The sequence below is a fragment of the Mytilus californianus genome, unplaced genomic scaffold, assembly GCF_021869535.1.
Source record: "Mytilus californianus isolate M0D057914Y unplaced genomic scaffold, xbMytCali1.0.p SCAF_10, whole genome shotgun sequence".
Taxonomy (NCBI): Eukaryota; Metazoa; Mollusca; class Bivalvia; order Mytilida; family Mytilidae; genus Mytilus; species Mytilus californianus.
In genome coordinates, this window is record NW_026262582.1 from 74141311 (window position 1) to 74156510 (window position 15200).

General features: G+C 33.0%; 1 protein-coding gene across 1 annotated transcript; it reads right to left on the minus strand.

Moving 5' to 3' along the window:
* Positions 1 to 685: 685 nt before the first annotated feature.
* Positions 686 to 15162, minus strand: LOC127718518 (protein CNPPD1-like). Its single transcript, XM_052224591.1, has 8 exons — positions 15005 to 15162; positions 13019 to 13106; positions 12313 to 12394; positions 11623 to 11743; positions 10726 to 10854; positions 9494 to 9555; positions 7741 to 7846; positions 686 to 3686 (listed from the first exon to the last, which is right to left on the minus strand). The coding sequence occupies exons 1-8, from the start codon at positions 15065 to 15067 to the stop codon at positions 2970 to 2972; spliced, it is 1368 nt and encodes a 455-aa protein (XP_052080551.1). The 5' UTR covers positions 15068 to 15162; the 3' UTR covers positions 686 to 2969.
* Between the last annotated feature and the right edge of the window lie 38 nt (positions 15163 to 15200).

Below are 15200 nucleotides of genomic sequence, written 5' to 3' on the forward strand. Positions count from 1 at the left end.
AATTTCTCTCTATTATGTCTTCTTCAAAAGAAACCAAACTGTGTGAAAATTATGTCAAGGATGATAACTCATCAATTGACTATTTAAGCCATATTGACTTAATTTGTGTAGATTTTATGCTACTGTACATATTGCTATTTACTACTGCTCTCAAACTACTTTAGTTTCTGCAAAAATGGGTAAAAATTGTCATTCAGGAGCAATAACTCCTATAAGTTGTTAATTGACAATTTCAGCTATGTTAACTTGTTTGTAGACCTTATTCCTGATCCAAAAGATGACAATAACAATTTGAAATGAATTTCAAAAAGTGGTTTTCTATTTATCATCTTGAAACCTTAAAAATTTGAATTTTTACAAGAATCAAGTACCATGAATTTGGAACAGTAAAAGTTAAAACGACACAAACTAAACTTGACCTGTCTGAAGTATTTTAAAATATTCCAATAAAATTTTAAGTTAATTTCAAAAAGCAATACTGTTTATCATCTGGAAATTAAAAGTGTGACGGGGTACAGACTAACAGCCTAATGGATAGATGGACCATCAGACAGGAGGCTTCTTTAAAGCCCCCAACTCTGTGGAGTGGGGGTATAAAAACATGAAATTAACATGGGTGCTCTGGACAGGTAAGGAATTTCTGAAATTAATCAAAACAATAACAGATAAACAAAATAAATGTAGATTAATTTTTTTTAAATTTTATTTCATTCAAAGTCTGAAGGCTGTTACATGTGTAACTTAATACAATTTTCTTTGATTGCAACGACATATTCACACCCTATTACAACCAAGCATTTCGGCAAATACAATATATATATAGGATCTGTATTCCTGATTGATATTTTAAAAAACAATTATGGCTTTGGTATACAGCAGTTTTTTGTCTGTGTTACCAATTTATCTGCCATTCAAAAGCCAGTAATAGGGTGTGATATTTGATAGTGCAAGCTCTCTGTATTTAATTTTCTTGCCCCAATCTAAACCTGGCCTAGATATCTGCACTATACATGTACCAGTATGTTGCAAGATTGAATAAGAAAGCTAGAGTATAAAATCGAAAGAAAAATGTTACTTTTTTTGCTGCCTTTTAACCTTCATGACATTATTGAAAATAATATTTGACAGACATAAAGCTACAGTACACATGGATTTTGTCATTTCCATCCACCAATGAGGGAGGGGGAGTGTGTTTGTGACAACTAGGAACTTTTTTTGAAATTTCCCTCTGCATTCAAATTTTTCTCCTTCTTTTTTCCCAGATCCTTCTTTTTTTTTACCCCCATATCCATATCCCCACTCCCCCTTCCTACATCCCGCATCCCCACTCTGTTTACTCCTATTTCCCACATCCCAAAAGCGTATCATCCCCTCATAAATGGTGAAAATATGCAATTCTCTGTGCCTGTACTTTGGAGTGGACATGGTACATTTATGTCTTTTCTTTGAAAGCAAAATATCTTGGAAATATGAGATAAGCTATTGTGTTCAATGATTTGACAAAACTTTTGTTAGATTTGAGTTGAAATGAGCTGGCTTCCAGATCCAGGACCCGAGCAAAGGGGGCATACTTGTCAAAAATGGTAGAAAATTTTACCAAAAAATTTTTTAAGATAAAAAAAAGGGGGGGTGTAAGCCTTTTCATACGCACCTTTTGAATCCCCCCTCTGGAAAAAGCAAAATCCATCTGAACTGTAGTGTAACTTATATTTTGAAGTTTTTTTCTTCAAATTGAAAATCTTGTGTCAAACTCACATTGAGGTGGTCTTTGGTTTTACTATTGTAATCTAAATATACATGTATAATATCTTATATAGACTGGAGGTTTAAGGTGGACATATAATACTCAAGGGATATAACTCTTTATAAGGCAATGGAAATTTTATAACCAATGTGAAATTAAAGCCTCTTATTAACACTGCTCTCTAAATTGTCTTCAGTTTTGGCTTTAAGATTTTTTAGTTTAAATCCCATGGTTAAATTTTAATAAAACTTTATACTTTATTCTGTTGGTTTCTATGAAAATGAAAAAAGAAAATGGGACTTTAGAACAAAAACATTTACAGAAATATAATTGTGAATGTCTACTTAAATATTTAGAAAAATATTTTCTCATCAATATAGATAACATTTTAGTTGAACTATTTTGGAGAAAGGTATATATTTTATTCCAATCCATTTCAATCTCTGTCTGTTAAAAGTCTTTGGATACAGGATAGTAATCATTAATTTAGTTCCAAAACATGACTGCGTGGGTTCTCACGCTAAGGCATACCCTTACTTATATAGATTCAAAGTATAAGAAAACACGATGTAGCTGTCAGACATATCCTTGAAGCACACACACACATTACAACTCATCCTCATTAAGTTTTTGACCAAATATGAAATCATTCTAGATCTGTCCAAATGGAGAAATATGTGACGAAAATATTTTTTGGAAGAACAGACCGACAATGTGCTTGCAATATATACCTAGGAGTAGGAGTATAATAATAATATCAGTATCTGACTTGTTTAATTATAAATTATTAGAATTGATATATTTATAATATTTTCCCTAAAAATAATTGTTGATATGCAACTATATTAAGTTAATCATCATGCTTGTTCAGTTCTCACTAAAGGCAGTAAATTTTGCACTACCCCATTTTTGTAAATTTTTAAAATCAAAACTTGTGATATTTCAATCATTATTATTTTCAAATGTAAATTTTTCACAACTTCAGTTAATCCTGAATTTTTTAAAATTTCACTTATGATGCACATTAAATCAAACAAAAATGAAAATTGATGTAACAGATATTGTCAACAGGCTCTGGCCAACTAAAATTTTGCGAGTTGAGATCTTTGCCAATATTTGATTTGTTTAATTTACTGGTCTCAGTAAGTATTCAATCAGACTGACTATAACTGACAATTAACAAATTTTTAATGGTGGTGGACAAAATTTACTGCCATTTACACTGTTAAGTTGTTACATAGATAGGAAAATGTAAACCAGTATTAAAGCCTGGTACATCTGGAAACATAGTACTAGAAAGAGTATCAGTTAACGTCCAACTGCTTCCCTGTTCACAACAGCATTTAACAGCACAATCAAATTTCTGGCTCTTGCACATTCTAAGTCCTAACATCTGGTCATTCATAGCACCCTGTGTTTGTTTTCCGTGTTGTAGTTTCTGCCGCGAATTTTTCTGACATGACTGGCACTCCGAACAAAGGTCCCATACATCCCATTCTTGTGAATCGTCAGTTACATTCTTACAATTAGGTCTAGCAGACGGAAGACAAGGTCCATTTGAACAAATGAAATTCTGTTTTTGTTTTTCCTTTGCACTTGAAGATACTGTTCCCGATTTAATTTGATCCATGGCCGAGTACCAGAACTTGACAAAAGTTGTGGGTAGCGACACAACAGTCATCAACTCTGCCAACATGTAATCAATGGATTCCTTGGTCAAGCTTGGTTTTTGGTCAACTGGCAAGTGTTCTTCCTGTGTCACATTCTCATCAGTGATATCATCTCTAACAGGAAGCACACCTGTGATAGGAAGGGGAGCTAACCTGCCTTGTGACTGTAGGATGATGGGACCTAAAGTTGCTGAAGCAGCGGTTACCAACACTGTAGAACCAATCATAGTCAGGATACCAGTCAGGTAAGTCAAAGAGGAAACCAGTATGACCTGAAATGGGAGAGAAAATCATCAAATCAAAAGGAGAAAAACAAAATTTGTTCTTAAATTGGTCATTTAAATATGGCATTGATTTACAGATATTTCTTTTCTGGTGGCAAATTTTACTTTGTATATTTAGGATTGAAAACTGACTAACATGTTTATCCTGATTAATGTGCTGGCCTCAAAGGTTCCCGGTAAGACATGTCAATCAGCATGGACACTATATTCTGACTCTGAGCAAACAGGTCTTCTAGTTTTTCCTTGCTTAACAGAAAGATAGCAAATATCAGTTTTAATGTCTTTGGATTAAAAAAAATATCTTGTATATTGTATAGGCATTAAGAATATATGTCATCCGCGAAATATCTTTCTGTGATTTTTGTCATTGGATTGCAGTCCCATCTACATATGAGCAATAATTTGGTATTGGGACCGTTTCCGATAACGATAGAAAAGTGATAAAATATTGTATTTTGTTGAGAGAAGTTGTTGCTCCACCATCAAATGCTATTATTTCTATTAAAATATAGGTGCTTTCTAATCTCCCCTAGAGAGAACTTGAAATAAACAAATATTTAAGATTATTCGGCCACTTTTGTATGTCGTTTCTTAGCGTTATTTTCGCTTCCGAAGTGCGTAACGCTGCCCGATTTAAAGATAATCGTCGCCTGCAAAATCGTAACTTTTGCTTTCAAATAATAAAGAACATCGATCAAAAAGAATAGTCAGAAGAAATTGCCGAGAACTATAACTATTTTTGTAGCAGGTGTAAGAAAAGTAGCATTACTTTGGTTTCCGATTTCGTAACGCAAAATTCAGATGGTGTAGTCTGCTTTATTGTACTTGAATTCTTCATAACAATATGCAAATATGAACTCTCACGAGATGTTCAAACAGGTAAATCAGTGATTATTTACATTCTAGTTTTGTCCTTCGTAATAATTAAGTTAGAAAATGACGTTATGCGTTACATTTCACACGAAACAGAAGTCCAGTTATTTACTTTTTTTTATTAAAATTGTTTTTGTCGTTCAGTCCAAATCATTTCCAGTCATAAGTGAAACATGTGGCTAACATGTGATTAAGCGCTTACCATGCTTACGGTCGGGTATAGGAAATATTAGGTCTAAACAGCGTTTTTGTTTCCAACGGGATAGTAGCAAGCATATTCTGTAGACTGTTTTCATATTGTTTAAAAAAGGAAGATACAATTTTGAAAGAGATCGCGACGGAGGTCTATTATTTTTCCTACGTGCATAATGTTGCACACTATCTTGAGTGAAAATAAATGCCAAATGACTTGACAAAATCGATTTCTTATTCGAGGGACGTTACAACACACTTTGTTTCCGGATAACGATGAAAAGGGTCCTTGGAAAATTCAATCAACATTACGTCTCTTATCATTCTGCCGATGCTCGATGAATTGATTTTGCTTTAGCATTAAATTGTACTTGATATTTTAGGTAAATACAGATAATTTAAAAAAAAATACATGTTGATATACCGTTACACTTGGAATGTACAGAGTTGGTATCTTTGTCACAATTTTTATTTTTTTATTTTAATCATATTCAGCAAACACTTTTCAAAAATGCAATAATATTGTCAAAGGAGAAGTGAAGTTTTACGATGCATGACTTGAAAGGAAGTACTTTATCGATTTTAGCCCACTAAAGAAGGTTAACATGAGGAAACCATGTACATGGTGTACAGGTCACAAATATCACATGATGCCTATTATAAGATTTTAATTCCAAGTTAAAAGTTTTTTACTTTACTGGATTATAGGAATTTGACATTGGAATTAATTGTATAAAATTGGAATTTCAAAACCAATAAATACATTTTTTTGGCTAAAACATCAAGATACAACGATTATGGTATCCTGTATCAATTAAGAAAATGTGGAAATTCTCTGAATAGATTGCACTAATTTTGTTAAAACAAACACATATTTAGGAGTTTTATAGTAATACTATTACATTTAAGACAGAGTTTAACCAGAGATGCAAATCTAAATGCATATGTATGCCAGTAGTAAATCAATACATGGAAACCGCCAATATTGTATCCAGTTCAGTTGTATGCGTCACAATTTCATAGTGTTTCAAAAGTGTTATTTCCCTTCAGGTAAGTAGTGCCGGTTCACTGCCTGCATGGCCAATATATCAAAACACTTTTCTTTTCAACTTAAAAGTAACATTTTGCTTTGAAAATATGTTCCTATATCAAATTTGCCATAAAACATTGCATGAAATAACATGTCACGGGTGCCACACGTGGAGCAGGATCTGCTTACCCTTCTGGAGCACCTGAGATCACCCCCAGTTTTTGGTGGGTTCGTGTTGTTTAGATTTTTTTATTAATCAAGATTTATATATTTGTGGTCACAAATTTTGGAAAGAAATTTAGTGAAATAAACCAGGCTATTCTTTTTGGTATATGAGGTTTTTGGTTATATTTCTGTAATCCATGGTACTTAATTGTAATTTTCCAGCAGTTGTAATGAAAGGGTGTAAACAATTATAGGATTTCATTGAATTTCTATACACCCGCAAAATAATGGTTTTGTATATGGAATCTTGTCTTTATAAAAAAGAAGATGTGGTATGATTGCCAATTAGACAACTCTCCACAAGAGACCAAATGACACGGAAATTTACAGCTGAGCTAAAGGTCACTGTATGGCCTTCAACAATGAGCAAAGCCCATACCACATAGTCAGCTATAAAAGGTCCCGAAATCACAAATGTAAAACAATTCAAACTTTTATTGGATATAAGAAGATGTGGTATGAGTGCCAATGAGACAACTCTCCATCCAAGTCAAAATTTATAAAAGTAAACCAATATAGGTCAAAGTACATTCTTCAACACGGAGCCTTGGCTCACTGAACAGCAAGCTATAAAGGGCCCCAAAAATTACTAGTGTAAAACCATTCAAACGGGAAAACCAACAGCCTATTAAATCTATATAAAACATGCAATTTTACAAAAAGCAAGGGACAGGGTGGACGTTACAAGATACTACTTATACTGTGGACATCACTCACATATTGGATGTTCCAAACATTAATGTGTTTGTTGGATCACGCTTTTTGTTTTGTGTTCAATAAAATTTAGAAATTTAAAATGTCATGCATCTTTCCAATTGAATCAAAAGTGAGAGCTGAGAAAGTGCCTCCCAACACCCCCAATACATTCACTTCTGGAACAGCCTTTTATAGAAAAATACATTATATAAGATAAATAGTACTAGCTAGATCTCCCAGTTTATACAGTGCTTGAATTTTCTGGTTAGTGACGCATAAGCACAAAGTGTAAACCATGCAATTGTGTTACAGAGCTAGCTAGCACACTGCATTGGGTTTCTAAGGGTAAGTAGGCACATGTGCTACATATAAAAGTGTACAAGAATTATAACAAAAAGCAAGAGAAAATACATTGGTAGTCAAAATCAGTAGATGCAAGTCGGCGCCCAAAATAATTTATTATAGTGACATCCTAAAGACTTAGTGCCCTTGTTTCTATATTCTCATAATTTTTATTGTCTATTGGAAAAAAATTATCAAAAAAGAGTCCTAAATTTCAAAACCAAAGTTATAAGTAACATTATCAAGAAAAAGTTTACTGTTCAGATTATTTTAAGCTGATTTTCCAATAAAATAAATCTAAAAAAATGCTTTCGGTTTCTTATGGTTTCCTGTCGCGTTAAAAAAAAACCTTAATTTAACATTGAAAATAGATTTTAAATATTAACATGAAGCAAGTAACACTAGTAATGGTGTTCATTTATGTCTTTTGAAATAAATTGTGCAAAATAAAGACAATAAAGTTTTGTTTCCTGTTTGGTTTCCTGTCACGAAAACAGTGAATCAAAATTGATTAATTTTTCCTCGAAAAACCTACTTGTTCCATTAATACTAGTCTCACACCAACACAACCCACAGAATAAAAGTTCAAAAAAGATACAAAAAGAAACCAAAGGCCAAATACCAAATTATTGCCCATATACCCAACATTTCCTTTAATTCATACTACCTTTTATTCTACCATACCTTGGAAATTTCCTGACTAATCGCCAGGACTTTGGCATTATGTGAGAGCACCATTAAATCTGTATAAGTAAACCATCCCCTGTTTAGTCCGTTTTGTAATGCTATTCTGTAATTATAACAAAGACTGAATTAATTCACAGCTAGTAACACTTTTCAGTAATTATAACAAAGACAGAATTCATTCACAGCTAGTAACACTTTTTATTAATTATAACAAAGACGGAATTCATTCACAGCTAGTAACACTTTTCAGTAATTATAACAAAGACGGAATTAATTCACAGCTACTATTATCAAATTTGTACTTGCCATGAGCACCATGTGGAGCGGCATCTACTCACCCTTTTGGATCACCTGAGATTACCCCTAGTTTTTGGTAGGGATGGGCTCACCCTTTTGGGTCTCCTGAGATTACCCCTAGTTTTTGGTAGGGATCTACTAACCCTTTTGGATCACCTGAGATTACCCCCAGTTTTTTGGTGGAGATCTCCTTACACTTTTGGATCACCTGAGATTACCCCTAGTTTTTGGTAGGGATCTGCTCACTCTTTTGGATCACCTGAGATTACCCCTAGTTTTTGGTAGGGATCTGCTCACTCTTTTGGATCACCTGAGATTACCCCTAAGTTTTGGTAGGGATCTGCTCACCCTTTTGGATCACCTGAGATTACCCCTAGTTGTTCGTAGGGATCTGCTCTCTCTTTTGGATCACCTGAGATTACCCCTAGTTTTTGATAATGACCTGCTCACTCTTTAGGATCACCTGAGATTACCCTGTTTTGGTGGGGATCTGCTCACCCTTTTGGATCACCTGAGATTACCCCTAGTTTTTTGTAGGGATCTGCTCACCCTTTTGGATCACCTGAGATTACCCCTAGTTTTTTGTAGGGATCTGCTCACCCTTTTGGATCACCTGAGATTACCCCTAGTTTTTTGTAGGGATCTGCTCACCCTTTTGGATCACCTGAGATTACCCCTAGTTTTTGGTAGGGATCTGCTCACCCTTTTGGATCACCTGAGATGACCCCTAGTTTTTTGTAGGGATCTGCTCACTCTTTTGGATCACCTGAGATTACGCCTAGTTTTTGGTAGGGATCTGCTCACCCTTTTGGATCACCTGAGATTACCCCTAGTTTTTGGTAGGGATCTGCTCACCCTTTTGGATCACCTGAGATTACCCCTAGTTTTTGGTAGGGATCTGCTCACTCTTTTGGATCACCCGAGATTACCCCTAGTTTTTGATTATGATCTGCTCACTCTTTAGGATCACCTGAGATTACCCCACGTTTTTTGGTAGGGATCTGCTCACCCTTTTGGATCACCTGAGATTACCCCTAGTTTTTGGTAGGGATCTGCTCACCCTTTTGGATCACCCCAGTTTTTGGTGGGGATCTGCTTACCCTTTTGGATCAGCTGATATTATCCCCTGTTTTTGTTGATGTTCATGTTGCTCAGCCTTTAGTTTTCTATGTAATATATGATGACTGTTGTTTGATTTTTGTTTGCTGTGGCATTATTGGTTTTTTTTTCACTTTATATATGATTTTTTACTGTCTTTTATTAATATTTTGCCAGTATTTTAAACCAAATGGGTTCCACATTGATTACATATTCTCATAATGAGCCACATATTGTTGTTGGAAAAAACCTCTAAAGCTTCTGCAATAATGTGAGGGCTGAAATTGTTATTTTGTTCATGCTATAGTAATTTGATTTCTTAATTTCATTCATGCTTGATATGTACAATAGTTACCTTGTTTCAATGTTATGAAGCACCTTGCTGAATTCTTTGTCGCTTACAAATAAATTCCAGTCCTGTAATTATACAATTATTACATACATTAATATAATGGACAAAAATGCTTTCATCTCACTAGTTTAAACCTGCTGCATTTGTTTGCACCTGTCCTAAGTCAGGAACCTGTTGTTCAGTGGTTGTCGTTTGTTGATGTAGTTCTTAAGTGTTTCTGGTTTTTTATATAGATTAGACCGTTGGTTTTCCTGTTTGAATTGTTTTACACAAGTCATTTTGGGGACCTTTATAGCTTGCGGTTCAGTGTGAGCCAAGGCTCCATGTTGAAGGCCGTACTTTGACCTATAATTGTTTACTTTTTACACATTGTGACTTGGATGGAGAGTTGTCTCATTGGCACTCATACCACATCTTCTTATTTCTATTTCAACAATCACTTGATTACAATCTTAAGATTTCAATACTGAATCTAAATGGGTTTTGCTCATTGTTGAAGACTGTACAATGGCCTATAGTTGGTAACTTCCCCGTTATTCGGTTTCTTATGGATAGTCGTCTCATTGAAAATCAAATCATATCTCCTTATTTTCATAAAAAGTTTTATTAAACACTGCTCCAAAACCAGCAATCTTTCAACAAATATAAGTTGTCATAAGACTTTGAAAGTTCAAGCACATAAAATGTTTTTGATTATTGCTATTTCCTCAAATTTCATTTATCTTTCTGTATGATAATTTTACATCTTACACTTCTCAAGTGATATGTGTTTTCTCAAGTGACAAAAGCTGTATTATTATGAGACAAAGGGATTCAATGCTAATTATTGATAAAATTATTCATAAATCAATAACTTTTACAACAAATCCATATCTTTCCCTTTAAATATATCTTTGACTTTGAATTTAGTCATGGCATAAATGTTTATCATATCTAATCATAAAAAACATACTGCAATCATTTTCAAATACTTTCCAAGGTATGTAGGATTTTGTAAATTTTAAGCCATAGGATAGCAAGTACACTTTTTAGAAAAAAACACTTGAAAATGTCATGTAAAATGAGCTGCATGCATCAGTTTTCAGTTCACTTACAAATTCTGCATTAAATTTTCAGATTTTAAGAAATAAATTAGAAGAAATGTGCATATAAAAAATTTGATTATTCACTCAATCTACAAAACTGTAACCATGGTAACCCACAAAACTTTTTTCCCACAATAATGAGAATCTTACAATGGCCGATAGAAAGTCTCGTTCCATTTGATTTATTTCCTCTGTTTCCATGTCAACCGAATCCGCCCATTCATCGTTAAAGACTTCTTCGTCAACACCTTCATCATACATAAACTTGGAAGCCATCATCTGTCATTAAGATAAAACATTTAACTTGGTATTTTATACAAACATTAAATACAAAACTTAACTAATTTTTCCTAGGTATTGTTACTTCAAATCTTAAGATGAAAGAAAAGCACTCTTGACTTTATCATGGCCGACACTTTTTATTGGTGAAGGAAGCTGAAATACCCAGAGAAAACCACAGACCTTGGGCAGGAAAAATGGCAATCCTTGTCAATTAAAATTGAAGCCAAATGCACCTTGCCAGGAGTTGGAGAGGGCTCAGAGTGGGTTAATTTCTTCTTTCACAAAAAGTCAACATTTAATGTCTATTCTTTGAAAAATTTAGTTAAGCTTTTGTATTCAACATTTCTAAACAATTTTATGATTAAATTGAGTTGGCAAAAATTGACTGCCCACGGTGAGCAGGTAGAAATGACAAAACTAACATGAACATTCTGACAGAAATTACCATAACCATGATATAATTTGAAAAGACCCAGATGTTCTTAGAGTGAGAGTAACCAGATTTTGGTGGGGGTCGTGTTGCTCAGTCTTTAGTTTTTTTAGAAGAGTTTGGTGGACTTTTTTCTTTTTTTGCCATGGCGCTATCAGATTCTCTTCGACTTGAATTTCCCCTTGGTAATTTTACATATTTGGCAAACATGGGAAAACTTTGAATAACTATTCATCAAGTCAATTTTCCCAAAAGATTTAAACATGTGGATTTTCTAACATGGAAAGATCACATTTTTCCAAAATAAAGTTAATGAATTTTAAATTAAATATTACCATGGAAATCAGAAAGAGGTCAGAGGAGGAAATTTGTTGTAGATATTCTGGATTCTTTGTCCGAAGTCTGTTACTATATATCATACCCATCATCATTGTACAAGGAGATATACAGTTCTCTCTGTAATATAAAGTATATAAATGTGACACACTACCTAATACACCTCAAAATGAGGATCACATCTACAATTACCATTTCTCAAAAAAATATGTTCACACCGAGGTCTAAATTGCAACAAATCTTGAAAATGTAAAAATAAAATCAACAGAGATAATTAATTAATGAAGGTCAATCATTCTTTCTATTTCTTTTAAATATTTAAAATACAAATGACAGAAGATACATAAGTTGAATGAGAGAGCAATCAAACAACAAGAAAAAAAAACAATAAAAAAACAACTAAAGGTCAACAAAAATGTAAAAATAAATTACAAATGTGAAGTATTTTCAGTGTCTGAAAAGGAATTTTATTCTAGACTATTTGTTTCACAATTACCTCCCTTTGACCTTAAATATACGGTTACAAAGATCAATCCATTTCTGTTTTTAATCTGACAGAGCAACCTTCACATTACCTAATCTAAGGTATTTTACACCTAATATATATTATTCAAGGCCTTGCTATCAACATTGAATTTGTGTATATAGATACGTGTATAATTGCATATCCAACAAAATCATTTACTTACCTGCTTGCAGCAGCCACCATATACTGGTCAATTTTTCCAAGTTTACGAGGAGCTCTTTCTTGGAATAGTTCCACAGCAATATCTACAAAAAAAAATAAAATAAAAATGTTCAAAAACAATATTTTTTTTCTTTTAAAGTATTTTACACAATTCAACAAAATTACACATTGAGTAGTAGCTCAGTACCCGAACTTAAAATGTTTTTTTACAAGACGCATTTACATAACCTGACAAAAAAGTCAGGTATAAAATCGAAACTGTATAATGTAAACCTGTGAACCTGTTGATTTTGGACAATTTTAACTGAAAATATGTCAATAATCATTATATTCAGTAACATGAAAAGGGAAGGGGGGGGGCTTTTTATATATGCCTACTCAAATTTAACTTCGGATTTTGTAAAATATTGAATACAATTCATTTTTTAAAAGTATTTAACATGTTAAATGTGCAAGTCTTGCAATGAAAGACAAGAAATGGCATGTTCACTCCAAAGGCCGGGCAATCTAGATGCTAAAAGTGGAAAAGACAAAAATCCAGCGAGCTGTAGTGTAGATAGCAAAAAAATCCACAGTTATCTCCCTTGGTACTTAAATGTAACATAAATATGCACTGTTATTGATGCTTTGTTTTTTTTTTTATAGTAAAACATATACAAGACATCATAAAAAGGATCATACATGTATGTCATAGGTCAACTTCTCACCTGTTAGAGGTAGCGAGGGTCTTTCTGTGTTCGGCATCTTTCCATAATACAAAGTCTTTCTAAATCTTTCTGTCAAAGCATCGTGATCCTGTTGAAAAATATTTAGAGTCAGATATAATTATGATTATCATACACAAGTGCATTTTTTAAATTCAAGGTATTGGTCTTGCTTATGTTGAGTGACTCAATGCAACGCAGAGTGATTGATCAGATGGTGTTTTTGGTGGCAGCCGTGATAACATTGAGAGGGATATTCCATTTAAAAAATGATGATTTTTTTTTTATCACCATTTATTGTTTTTGTTCAATTATTGTATAAATGCAATCAATATTCTCTAGCATGTTTAAGGTATAAATTTATATTTGAATCAAAGTTGAATTTAACAAATGTAATGAAACCTCTGATGATACAGTTTGTATGTACTTGGTCAAAGTTAAACAATTTGACATTCACATGGCACTATATTTTATAATATTGTCATATTTCTCATGTTTTTATCGTCTCTATAGGAAAATATCATGTTACATTTTTGTAATACATGTATTACATTTATTAATGGGTAAAAATACAAACCTCAACTTACATTTTTTTGTTAATTTTTAGTTGTTATTTAACATACATGTAGTGTACAATGTACATTTTTTGTACATGTACATATGTATGTAAATTGGTTAACAAAAACAGTATTAACAAAAATACAGAACTCCAAGACCTGTAAATTCAAAAAGGGGAAAGTCCATAAACCTGACAAAATAACCACTAAACTGTATCAACCTACCCACCGAATGGAAAACAACTGTCGTATTCCTGAATTGCATATGTTCAAATGCAGTTATACACCTCTGAATACTTATTATAAACAAATGACAACTATTTTTTCCCAATAAAATTTACCATAACTATCATTATAATTATTTCATTTAAATTTAAAATAGGATTGGGTGCAGTAACCAATTAACCTCTTGAGGATTTCACAATGAAATCTGAAGTCTCTAGTTACATTTTTGTCAACATATTTCCTTGTATTTACAGACTATTATGGTAATGTTAAAATTTGTTTTATTTCTTAGCAAGTACTTTTCACATAGTCAAGATTTTGCATGATATTACCATTTTAATGAATTTACTGTCACTTCACATGTTTCATGCCTGTATAAATCATACACAGCGTATAGTTTTAACCAAAACATCCTTGTTTCAATCCAGGTACATACATTTAACATTAAATTCTGAAAAGCTGAGACAGTTTGATTTGAGAGCCAATTTAGCCCAAATCATACAAATGTACCTTTTCATTTGTTAATTGTTTCTGATACACAAATTCTAGTCCTAATTGCTCATTATTTAGGAATCTAACATTTCATTGCATTTGACTTGAGAATTCCTTCATTTGAAAATATCGACTGCGTACAACAATAACTTTTCCTTTGTGGTGTCAGTTATTTTGTCAAAATTTTTTGGAACAAATCACTTATGCAGACTAATGAGTAATGTAGCAATAAGATGTATACCATGATCTTCTTTCTGACTGGTGCTTTTTCCCGGAAATTTTTTAAGTCAAATAGCAAACATCTTCATGTCACAATGTCTATGATGTCTAGTAATGCATTTCCCAAATTACCCCAAGTCAAACAGGGCAGTTTATTCATAAATAATTTTTCAAAATTGGAAACTCTTCCATTGACAATGTCAATGACATTGTCAACAAATTTGTTATCTAATATTAGTAATTTACTAATAATTCTATAGACATAATAGATGATTAATAAAACAATCATACATAAATAAATAACATTCTGAAATCATCAGGTAGCACCTGTCTCGAAATACGTGTTTTGGGGTTACAATACCCATAAACGTAGATAATATCCATGTAGGAAGATTTTCTCGAACCTTGGAAACAGCCGGGAAAGTGAAGACAGATGACCGATTACCTTATATGGATAATCACATGAGTTAAATTTGTAAATTTATTTCTGACTTACATCCTTGTGGTAGTCTAACATATCCGAGTCCCCTAAAGAACAGGGGAAACGAAAATATGACATCTTTTTCCTTGTCCCTCTTTTTCTAGATTTTTGTGTATTGTCTGTCACTTCGTAACTTCCAGGTGAAGGACGGTCTACTCGATGTTTGGTTCAACGGGATTGTAGCCTCTAACGGACGAAAAAGTCAGAAAAT

What these genes read in the sequence shown, in the direction of transcription:
- LOC127718518 (XM_052224591.1), bottom strand. Translation starts at nt 15,067, where the DNA reads ATGTCATATTTTCGTTTCCCCTGTTCTTTAGGGGACTCGGATATGTTA. An exon ending in ACCCTCGCTACCTCTAACAG is followed by an intron (nt 12,395 to 13,018) that starts GTGAGAAGTTGA and finishes TTTTTTTTGTAG; the next exon opens with ATATTGCTGTGGAACTATTC. An exon ending in ATGGTGGCTGCTGCAAGCAG is followed by an intron (nt 11,744 to 12,312) that starts GTAAGTAAATGA and finishes TTTATATTACAG; the next exon opens with AGAGAACTGTATATCTCCTT.